The following is an 11,602-nucleotide window of genomic DNA, read 5'->3' as shown; positions in this document are numbered from 1 at the left end:
CAATCACACACACTAAAGAGGACTTAACAAAGTTTGAACTATAGAAATGAATTGAAGCAGTTTGAATATTTAAATAGTACTGGAATCAAAACAATGTATTACATCAGTTTATTTTTGTGTTAAATGAGTCCGGAGGCTCTCACCTGAAACCAGGTTTAATCTGATGCATGGTTTGCAGACAGACTCATCCTCATGAATCACTGACACCAACAGCAGGTGTAAACTTTACCATATTTAATTCCATAGTAGCATATTGATGATGACACACAGTACAAAAGCAATTACCAGATATTCCATTACATCTTGGACCCAGTAAACCCCACCACAATATCAAAAAGAAAAAAACATCATAACACTAAGTTTGGTGTCAGACATGGTCTGGTTTTGGGGGAAAGACAGAGATAGGACCTTTAGGATTATTGGTTCTTTTTTTATTTATTTTTCCTTCTTGATATAAAAGCGTTATATTGTATTTATATATTACAACACTCAACAGGAACAAGGCAATACAAATTCACAAAAGGAACCTGGAGGGATGAACGGGGAAACGTTTAAGAGGGAGACTTATGGCACATTTATTTTCCTCACGCAGATTTTTTTTACATTTTCACGAAGGTGCTTTATAATCACAAGCTTTGACTCTAAATCGAGTGAGGACGGACGCCGGGGAAACGCTGAGCTGTCTCAAGTGGCCGGACAACAGATGGCGCCACAACCCCTTCCCCAATAATCTTTCCACTTGTGGTGTGACTCCTTTCTTCCACTGTCTCCTTGAGATGGAGAGAACAAATGCGGAAAAAAACACAAGAGAAGGTGAAATTAAATACAGCGTCTCCAGGCTTAAGGCTAAAGTTGCTTCACGTGAAGAAAATATGACATTAAAGCTTGAAAACATGTGAAATATTCGCCAGCAAATACCCACTAAACTGTGACATCTGAGAGGATTTAGACCGATTGATGGGGCTGGATTGGGGTATTTTGTTATAACCAGCTGGATAAGATATTTTTACGATTTTGAAGGATGTTATTCTGGTGATACGTCCACACCCAGTTGGAATATTCAGTCGAGCATTAGAGGTATAACAAGACGAATCAGTCAGTGTCAGTCACATATTACTGTTGTGTCGTGTTTGAGCATCTTGAAACGAGTGTGTGCATTGTTCCTCCCGTGCAGCAGGTGGCAGAAGCACATAAGCAAACTTACAGCCGAGTGCTTTATAATTAGGTCCAAGCGGTTTTGACACAAGTGAAGCATTTTTACATTCAGTGTGAATTAAAGACAGGAACAGCAGTCTGAGTAAAACACCGACATTTAGACTGACTGTTAAAGGGCCGACTTACTTCAAGGTAGATTTACAAATTATATACTTTACATAGATGTCGTATAAGTGTCCGTCGGCAGTTTGGATAAACACAAACAATCTGCGAGACAGGAAACGCCATTCAACCTTTGATCTCTTTAGACACTGATGTGGCTGAACTACAAACGTCTACATTTAGCAGCAATTGTCCATACGTCTTTGATCTTATTGTGAAAATTATGAAATCAGTAAAACCCCCTCCTATTGTTCTGAATAGAGATATGAAGATTGAACGTTGTCAGAGAAGCAGTTGTGGACGGATGTGAGACATTCTGAAGAGGTGTGAAGAAGAAGTTCTTTTTTTCGTTGAGGTATTTCTGATGGGCACGTTACAATGCTCCCATGTCGTTAGTCATTAGGGACGAAAGAGACACGTGGGCAACGGGGGCAACATTTCAAACATCCACACGAGACAAGAAATACAAGTGGCTCTCGATTGTACAAGTCTGTATAAGGCAGCAGCTGCACACGTAAACAACAACGCCGTGGCGCCAAGATGCAGGAGAAGCACAGACGGTTCATGAGGAGGGATGGAATCCATGTGTGGAGGGATGAAGTGAGGGGGGGAGGATGAGGCCACCGGCTGGCGACTCCATGGCCTGCGATCACACGAGCGTTTCAGGCAGTGTGTCGGCATTGTCTGAGGACAGCAGTTGCCAGATCTGCCACCGGTCCCTCTGCCAGTCCTGCCACTCCGGGCTCTGTGGCACCATCTGGGCCTCGGTCGGCGACGCCGCGTTGCTCTGCGCCGCGATCGACCTCCCGGGCAGAAGGGGGGGGCGCCGAGCGGCTGCGAGCAGGGGCGAGCTCTGAGAACCGGCCAGTTGGTTGTGGACTTTATAGGTGGGCGGAGAGCCGCTGTCGCCAATGTTCGCCCCGTCTTGGAGTTTGGAGGTGGGGTTGATTCTGTGTCCACTCGCCCGCTGGAGGCCCGGCGTGCTGTTGAGGTGTGACGCCGCCGGGGGGGTGATGTTAAGCTGCAGGCGCGGTCGCCCCGTCTCGTTGTGAGGGCTGCTACACACTCTGGTGACCGGGGGGTGGGGTCGGCACTCTGTGACGCCGGGCGCCATCAGGGTCCGCTGCACCGAGGCCTGATGCCGGCCATCGCCATGGAGCCCGTCGAGACCTTCCTGGGAGCTGCGGGAGCTTCCCTCGGACATGTTGCCGTGGGAACCTCCAAACAGAACGATGGGAGAATTCATTAGAGACATTTGATGGTGCACATGAAGAAGAAGATACTCCAACAAAACCTAAAACTCATCTTATAAATAAATAAGATCATCAGATTTTAATAGAATATATTCCTTACAAAATTAGCTACATGTTTGGCAGAATGCGTTTCTCTCACCAAGATCAAATCTTGTCTTTTCTTTTCCTATCTTACCTTATCTTAATTTCTTATATGTTCTCATCTTTTCTTTTCTCGTTTCATCTTATTTTATCTTAACTCATGTTACCTTTTCTTTTTATTTTCTTATCTTGTCTTTTCTTGACTTATTTTTTCTTTCCTTTCTCTTTTCTCAGGTGGAACTTGGCCGCAAGTTAGATGCTCATATAATGAATAAAAACCAGCAGTACTCTGGTTTCAGGTGACCAGTAATGCAAATCACACAGTCCAAAGGCTTGGGTGCTTCATTCTGTATTCCTGTTTGATGCTCAATAACCAACACCAGCTGCCAGACACACACTTCTCTGGCTCTTTACCCACCAGGACCTGAGACAAGTGTTTACCTGTGAACGTCTGGTCCTTGAGTGTGGGCTTCAGAGTGCTGTGCCACGTCCCCCAAATGTTAACATGCTCCTCCGATATAGTGTCTGGAGGAAGAAAATAGAGGTCACACTCATGGAGTACAGACTGACTTATACATAAGACCCAGGAGAAAACTCTGAACACGGGGGGAAATGTATGTCCTGAGTACCTTTGCTGGCCCAAGGGTCATGTGCTCCCGGCTCCCTGCTCCATCCAGCCACCTGCCCGACCACAGTGTACTGCTCCGGGACACGGAAGTGCTTGTCGCTGCCGGGGCTCCCCGGTTCCCCCCTCCGCTCGCTCAGGACCGGAGAGTTGTTGTCGTAGGGGGACACCTCCCCGCTGTACGCCTTGTTGGAGTCGCTGGAGGAGCGGCGCTCGCTCAGGGTGAAGGGCTCCTCCGACGGCAGCAGATCGGGGCTCCTGTTGGGGAGGAGAAATGCAGTTGGAAAGAGAGACACATAGTGAAGTGTGAGTGTGTGTGTGTGTGTGTGTGTGTGTGTGTGTGCAACTCACTGTGATGCTTTTCTTCTCAAAAGGTAGTCCACCACGTCTGGATCTGTCTCCAATAGGCTCATCAGTACCTCGTTTTGCAGATCTGGAGGCACCTATAATATAACAGAGAAGTTAATGAAGAACTAATTATACTATAAGTTTACGTAAAGTTTATGTAGGTCAATAAAACTTCACTTGCTGCTAGGGTTGGAAACTTTCCATGGGAATTAACGGGAATATACAGGAATATACGGGAATTAACGTGAATAAACTGGAAATTTTTGGATAATTTATACTAACTGTATTTACGTTGTCATGTACAGACATAAATATAAACATTTTGTTTTGTCATATGCGGATTTGAGCCCTGAGGAAACTTTGGGCACTTGACTATATGCTTCTGCAACTTTGTGTCATTCTTAACATAGGTCTTTGCACAGTATTTGCAAATGTACACAGCCTTTCCTTCTATATTGGCTGGGGTGAAATGTCTCCACACATGAGATAGTACACGTGGCAATGTTCTGTAGAATAAGATGAGAAAAAAGCTTGTAAAAAAAACACTAATGCAATGCCAGAGATATAAATAGTTGGCCAAACAATTGGAATCGTCTTTAAAAATATTTTACAATGATGCAGCAACCCTACTTGCTGCATCTAGTAATAGAAGAATCCAGCTTGGACTAACATGGATCTCTTGGAGCCTCTATCCGTATTATCTCTTACCTGTCCTGTCTCTCTGATCTCGGGGTAATTAGCTGAAATGAATGCTTATCAAACACGAGGATTACGCCGCCCAAACACATGAAAGAAATGATTCTCATCCCAAACGCGCAAGTCGCCAGATCTTTAACCAATTCGGACATAAGCAGGTTACGAAACAACTTTCAGATGTCATTCATAGAACTTGAGCCGCCTCGCAAATCTTTTTTTTTTCACTCGCCGAGACCGAGCAGCTCAGTCCCAGTTCACTTACATGCGATTAATAGCTCTTCATTGGCTTACGGCAGGAATGTAAGCCTCGTGGGGGGGGGGGGGGGTTGGCAGAGTACAAAACATTACAGTTTAAGGTTTCGGACCTGAAATGACCTGAACGCTGTTTTGAGAATCGCAGGAGCAGAGAAAGAACAACTGATGGGGCGGTAGTCCGTGCGAAACCCCTGACCTCTGCTGACCCCACATGGAGGATTTCATGCCTGGATTTTTCCGCGTTTTATTTTGGACAAAACAAGTTCACGTATCTGGATGAAAGGTCTTTGACGTCACCGGCGGCTTACTGGAAAGATTTCAATTTTTCTTGTCAAGTCTTTATAAGATGCCTCACGCACGATTTTGACCCAAAACACTCCTTATCCACCTGTTATCTTTCACTCTTTGATTCCTTTGTTCCTCACCTCTTTCTTCTGTTTGCCTCGGTCTCGTCTTTCCCTCCTGTCCGCAAAACCAGGAACTCTGTTTTTATTAACTGAGACGAAAACCATTGTGTGCTAACCCAGGAGGGATTGTCTTACTCTTAAGTCTCCACAGGAATGCAAGAGGGAGAAGAGTGCGGGAGAAGGCGAGGCTGTGTGTACGTGTGTGCTTCCTTGAGTGGTAGAAGAATGGAGGGATGAGGCGTGAGGCGGGGGGGTGTAGAGCTGAATGACTGACCATGAAGAGGGTGTGGTAGCTGGCGATCATCCTCTGCAGCACGGCGATGACGGCCGTGCTCTCCTCCGCTCGGGCCGAGCTCTGGACGCTGAACTCCTTGTCTGAGCTCTTCTGCTTGTGGAGCAGGTTGGGGCCAAAGATGGTGGCCAGGTTCAGAGATGTCATCTTGTTGCCCGTGATCTGCCGTCGGAGAAACAAAAGAGTTTGGATTTAGAGACCAGTTATTTGCTGCTATATATTTGCAGGTTGTGATTCAGACGCACAAAAAGTGCAGCCCTGTTGACGAGGCCTTCAAAATGTATCTCCCCTCTCAATATTTAAGTGTTTTTTAAGCCCAAAAGAATACATTTTCATAATAAAAGCATTTTTCATGCAAATAAAAGTGCACTTGATGTGTTTGCCCATTTAAAATAAGCCCCAATAGAAAAGAAATATGGAAATTAGAGTGCACCACTATTTAAATGAGTCTCATTTTAAAAGCAGTTTGCATGTGATACAGCCATTAGTCTCATGAAGAAGGTATTTATCAAAACTGTTTCCACTGGGAGACTGACACTCGTGCATCTTTTATACGTTTACCCTTTTCACACAGTTTCACACTGTTTTCTCTCCAGTATGAGGAAAACATGTTTTAAATCTCAAAGTTTTGCAGGACTGACATCACTGCATTTTGCTGTGATTACAGTCTTAGGAGGGCGCTTCATCGTGTCCCTCGTCTTTTCTCCCCCTTTCTTCCCACTCACATCTCCAACCTCCATCCAGTTTTATTTTCTCACATCACCCCTCCACCCCCTAAATCTCTGTGTCCTGTTCTTGTCACTCTGAGCAATAGAGGGGCATCATGGGATTTGTTAACTCTCCGATGTGTCGGAGTGTGTGTGACAGCTTCCCCACTTTCCACTCAAGGCTGGTTGATGATGCGCATCGTGTGACGCATTTGCAGTCCGCAGCCCTTCACAGCTCGAACAACTCATTTTTTGGATGAATTATTATTTTTGTGCTTCTTTCCCACTTTCCTCCCTTTCCACTCCCAGTCCCAAAGGAAAGATGGGAGCAGCGAGGAGCCAAAAGTATTGATGTGTTGTTCCAGGCGGAGTGTGAAGCCCCGCAACTTCCTGTCACGATCTCAGAAACAGATACTGGAGCCGTGGAGTCGTGGAGGGGGGAAAATACACATGCACACACACACACACACACACACACACACACACATTGGTGTTTGAGTCCATTCATTCTCATGTGTATTCACACACAGAGAAAACTCTTCCATCTGCGCACACACTCAATGCTTCTCCGTCACACATACAGTACACAATTGGAACAACGTACTCACAAACCCACGCACATGCAAAACACACAAACACATGCTCAGGGTTCCAGGGTTCAGAACTAAAGAAGGCTAAAGGGCTTATTGGACTGGGAAGGACCAGATCATTTAAATCACACTTTGGATGAAGATCTTGATCTTGCACATTTTCAGCCAGAGTCTCTTCAGAAAGCCGAAAACCAAACATAATATTTTGAAGTTACATAACGTGCCCTTGTACAAGCTTCCCCTGTTGCTTTCTGAAGCCAAAGAAACTTTTTTTTCCAGTTTTTCCCCCGGAATTAAGATTCGCAATATTGTTCCCATGGCTCGATGTTTACTTGTGCATTTCACAGCCAGTAGCAGTAGAAAAGCCAAATGTTGACTCCAGTCCTCCGGAGAGCAGATTAGGAGTAAATGCAGCCATTCACATCGTGACGGATGTGATAATCAACACCAGGCTGTTTAGTAATCTTACATCAACGCCCCGTGCTGTTTCAGGCCTGAAAGCCTGGGAGAAATTTATGCACGTACCAACCACACAAACTGATTCCTATCTCTTCTTTGGTCATTTCCTCCCAATGAGGTGGAAACAGAAGGCAAACAGAATTTTCGGAGGGTGCCCAAAAACTGTTAGCACGTGTTGCACACAGCTAGAAGTGGCATGGTCCCCCCCACCCCGTGTTTGTATTTCTCTAACTGCTTAATTTCCGGATTTGGAGAGGGACTATTTTTTTAAGTTTAATTTCCTGTTGATAAACTTCGATGCTCACCTCCTGAGCATCTTTGTCCTGCCGGTCGTGGGCGTGAGCCGCCACAGTCGACAGAAAGTCCATCAGGCGATGGAACGTGTCACTGTTGCATGCTGGGAGCAGGTAGACCAGTAGCTGAGCGACATGCTGCTGCTCGTCGGGGTCCAACACTGCAACACAGATGAGAATGAGATGGAGGAGGAGATAAAAGGAAGAGAGCATCGTGAACAGACAGAGAAAAAAGACGGATGGTTAAGCTCACACGTGGTGTTGATAAAGGCCGTGTAGAGCTCCTTGGTGAGGAGAGGGTCGGGCATGTCCCTGAGGAACTCCTTCAGCAGAGCGGCCACATCGTGAACGCTGTGCTCCTCATCCAGCTGCACGTCAATACCACGGTCAAACTCCTCCCGCAGCTGAAGGAGAGTCAAAAGCCCCAGAGAGGACAAAGGAGAAAGAGAGGAAGAAGAGGGATTTAGAAACATCCTAACACAACAATGGACACTCTATTGTCGGGAGCGCGCACACCCACACACACTCACTCCCATCGGCCCTCCAAGTGGCCTACTAAACTTTCAGGTTCAAACTCGTTTTACCAGTAAGGATCCTTATCTCTGGAATCTGACCTTTGGATGACTTCCAAGATAATACTAAGTCTAATGTCGGACATGATGACAGGTACACAGGAGTCAGCATATACCAGTTTTCATGGTGGCTGGCAAATGTAAACACTGGATTGTATTAAACTCAACCAGCAGAGAAGGCTTGTGGCACATAATGTCCAGATTTGGAAATTTCGTTTAATGATTTTATAATAAAGTAGAAGAATTATACACAGAGGTATGGTCTAACCACAGTGGCAACAGTATAATACAAACAGTACACTAGAAAACAGTGGAAAGCAAAAGTTGATATGAAAGAGGCAGTTTGGTCTTCGGGAATTTGCCATCTGTTCAACGATCAGTTTAATAAAAAACAAAGAATAACCTTTCAAGAAGGCTGCGGCTTCTCAGTGAGTGAGAGCTGGGTGGAAGCTCAAATGTGAAAAAATTGGGAAAAGTGTGTTGCTACAAGAATCTCTGCATCAGGCTGTATAAACACTAAGATATCCAAACATCGCCCTGATTTTATCTGACAACGTTTTTTCGGACGTGACACCAGCTGCGATTTCGGAAAACGAATGCATCACTTTCTTTTTCTGGACTTCTAGCAGAAGGTCAAACACAAGTTCTTCTGTCTGCTGGTGAATGAATAACCTCCCATCCCTCGATAAGGGTCTCTGGTCATCCATCTACACCAGGGGTTCTCAAACTTTTGCAAGCTGGGCCCCCCCCCAAAGCTGGTTAGGGGTAGTTGGCGTTTACGAATCAGAAACTTGTCCATAGTTGTGTTTGTTTGCTGATACAGTGTGTGTGATGTTAATAAAGTTCTAATTTCAACGTCGTGGTCTTGTGAGTGTGTTTGTATGTGTGGCTGTGAGCGACTTGCACACGAATAATGAATAAGGCTGTGCTAGGCAATTGTTCCTAACAAAACGAACAGTACACAATGTAGACAGGGACAGCACAGAATAGTATTCAAGTGCTGGTGTTTTATTTGTTGCAACACGGTGGATGATTGAAGATGTAAAGGTAGGGGTTAAGGAGAAAAGGGCTAGCTGCAGTTGGAAGAAGTTAGCTAGCTAGAAGGCTAGCTCTTTGGGTTACGAACTTTCTAAAAAAGACTATGGAGCAAATTACTCCTTAGATTAGGCTACGAATAGGCCTGCTGCAAGTGCAGGAAGGTATTACTAAGGAAGGAGTGAGTCTTTAAACTCTTAAACTTTTTGTCTTTGACATTGTGCCCCCCCTGGAAATTGGTCCACCCAGATCAAAGTCAATTTTGTCTGATCTACACAAAATGGGCTTTGAGGAGCATGCAAATTATGGAATATCCCAGAAAACTCACCTGTCGTACTCTTTTCTTGGAGCTGCCCACTCTAAAGATCCCCACCGTCTGCAAACCTGTGGAGAGACAGGGACACGTCTATCTCTGGCAGCTGTCATTGGAGTAACAGATGGTGGCCAAAGGGCGGGATGACATGTATGAAGGCTCTGGAGGTAAAGTGGCCACTCACCATATTTCTCAATGTGCTGACAGCAGCTGTCGACCACCCGGGGCACCTGGCGGTAGATGGGATTAAGGCTCAGCCTCTTGTCCCGGTGCTTCTCCTTCTTACTCTGCATTTCTGCTGGCAGAGAGAGCTGCAGCGCTTCGAGCAGGCGCGACTGGTTGTCGTCCAGGTCGGTGATGGAGTCCACTGACATGGCTCCCTGGAAGACAATGTGTGCGTTTGACGGAATGGAAACACAAACAACCCGGTCTTTGCCGCTTTAGCTCAACTTTATTATCCTTATCTCACCCTCCTGCGTGCTCGCGGTGCAACCTCGGGGGTGTTGGGTGACGTGGACTCATTGGCTGTCTCTGATGTAGAGCTCAGTGAGGAGTTACTGCTTGATAACTCCCTATTGGATGGCCGCTTGGTGGCAAACTGCAGGACAAATGATGCAACAGGTCATATTTGGCTTTTTGCGATAACTCCCTTATGCCTAAATCATTGAGACATATAAATAACAGATAAATCTAAAGACCTGTAAAATGGACGAGACAAGGTCGGAGGAGTCCTTGTGCTCCTCGCGCTGTGGAGGGTCCTGGCGATAACCATCCTGACGCTGCCGGTGCGTTCTGTCATTAGCGATGACCTGAGAGAGCGGTATGCTGAAGGCCTGGGGTATGCTCTCTGTAAAACATTGGGAGAGAGTGAAATGAAGGAGGCAGGAAAAGGGGGGGGGTGAGAAAGTCAAATAAAACATTATTTTAACTAACCAACAAAAGCACAGATGTAGCTGTGAGAAGAGGAGAACTAAAAGAAAATGAAAGCTCTATGGGAAGCATCCAAAAATAACGACGTGACCTTGTAACAACAACATCAAACATATCTCGAGTCGGACCCTTTATTACTTCTGTTTGAGCTGCATTTCACATGTGATTAAAACATCACAACACATGTTTACTGCGTCACTTTAAAGCTCTTTTAGCGCTACTGCAGTGCCACAGCTGTTTTCCAAAATAAGACCACAGAGAAATGGAAGGAAAATAAATCTGGCTTCGACAAAACCACTAATTCTAGTGCTAGTTTGACCGAAATAACCCAACTAAGAAAGCAAAGTCATGTTCTCCGCATGGGTCGTTTTTCAGAAACACACATGCTAATAACAGACAGTTTATGTAACAACGAAGTGAAGCAAAAACTCGGGACTTGTTCCTGATGCAAATCTGACGCTGGGGAGAAATTGTGTCATACTGGGCCATCACAGGCTATATGTTCCGTTATCCAGAATCTCAAAGGTTGAGCCAACAGCAGGAGAAAAACAGTCCAGCTTCCGTGTGTGTGTGTGTGTGTGTGTGTGTGTGGAGGCAACTTGCAACACATGCAGAGAGAGAAAGCAAAATCCATTCCACAACCACAACTGGAGGGCTGTGGTTCATGAGCAGCACGACCACTAACACTGTGACACGACAAAATTTGCTCTTCGGCCTCACCGCGTTCACAAGGCTTATGCATCTCGCACACACAAACACACACATGCACACAATCTGGATCGCATAATGTAGAGGGCCTACAACGTCATGCACCGCACATCTGCTCTAGACCACATTTATGGACCCATGTCAGATTGTCATAAATCATAAATTGCCTCTGGGTCTTTAGAACAATCTAGCTTCGATGCGCTCTTCTTTTTTCTTCTCTAAGTTTTTAATATTCTTGTCTTTGGGAAGTGTTTATATGAGCTGGAGGTGTTCTCAGTGCGAGTGTCTCAGAGCCTCAGGACAGGTTAGCAATAAAATGTGCCCAGACGGGTGCGGTTCACCTCACGAGACAGAGCAGCCAAAATGCCAACAAGAGCAATTTGTAAACCGTGGCTTTGACTGACAGCTCGATCGATAGTATCTGAGGTGCCGTCAGCCGCCGGCTCACGTTACCACATCAAGGAAGGCAGCGTTTTCCCTTCTCTCTCCGTTTCGTCTCATGCAGAGAAAGAGCTCAGCCCGCCTCAGAGAGAAAGGCAGCGCTGGTATTCAGGGGGAAAATTTTACTTAGAATCCATTTTGGCAGTTTAGACCACATGGTGCGTCTGAGCCATCTGGGCTGCGGAGGGGTAGAGCCAGGTGTGCAGTGGAGGGGGAAACCCACCTACACTCACTTTATATCCATCCTGACATACATTTTACATAACTTTTACAAAGTACA

General features: G+C 45.7%; 1 protein-coding gene across 1 annotated transcript in view; it reads right to left on the bottom strand.

Moving 5' to 3' along the window:
- Positions 1-219: 219 nt before the first annotated feature.
- LOC128431077 (rho GTPase-activating protein 6) overlaps positions 220-11,602 on the bottom strand; it is a 68,214-nt gene continuing 56,831 nt past the window's right edge. Inside the window, exons 4-14 of the mRNA XM_053417295.1 lie at positions 9,942-10,090; positions 9,713-9,841; positions 9,428-9,623; positions 9,259-9,314; positions 7,577-7,727; positions 7,336-7,484; positions 5,257-5,436; positions 3,628-3,719; positions 3,281-3,534; positions 3,093-3,176; positions 220-2,535 (exon numbers count right to left, since the gene is read on the bottom strand). Of these exons, the coding sequence (XP_053273270.1) occupies positions 1,967-2,535; positions 3,093-3,176; positions 3,281-3,534; positions 3,628-3,719; positions 5,257-5,436; positions 7,336-7,484; positions 7,577-7,727; positions 9,259-9,314; positions 9,428-9,623; positions 9,713-9,841; positions 9,942-10,090 (2,009 nt within the window). The 3' untranslated portion in view covers positions 220-1,966. The remainder of the gene's footprint in view (positions 2,536-3,092; positions 3,177-3,280; positions 3,535-3,627; positions 3,720-5,256; positions 5,437-7,335; positions 7,485-7,576; positions 7,728-9,258; positions 9,315-9,427; positions 9,624-9,712; positions 9,842-9,941; positions 10,091-11,602) is intronic.

This window comes from Pleuronectes platessa, chromosome 24 (genome assembly GCF_947347685.1).
Source record: "Pleuronectes platessa chromosome 24, fPlePla1.1, whole genome shotgun sequence".
Taxonomy (NCBI): Eukaryota; Metazoa; Chordata; class Actinopteri; order Pleuronectiformes; family Pleuronectidae; genus Pleuronectes; species Pleuronectes platessa.
The sequence above is the reverse complement of the archived record's forward strand: the minus strand, read 5'-3'. Positions and strand labels throughout refer to the sequence as shown.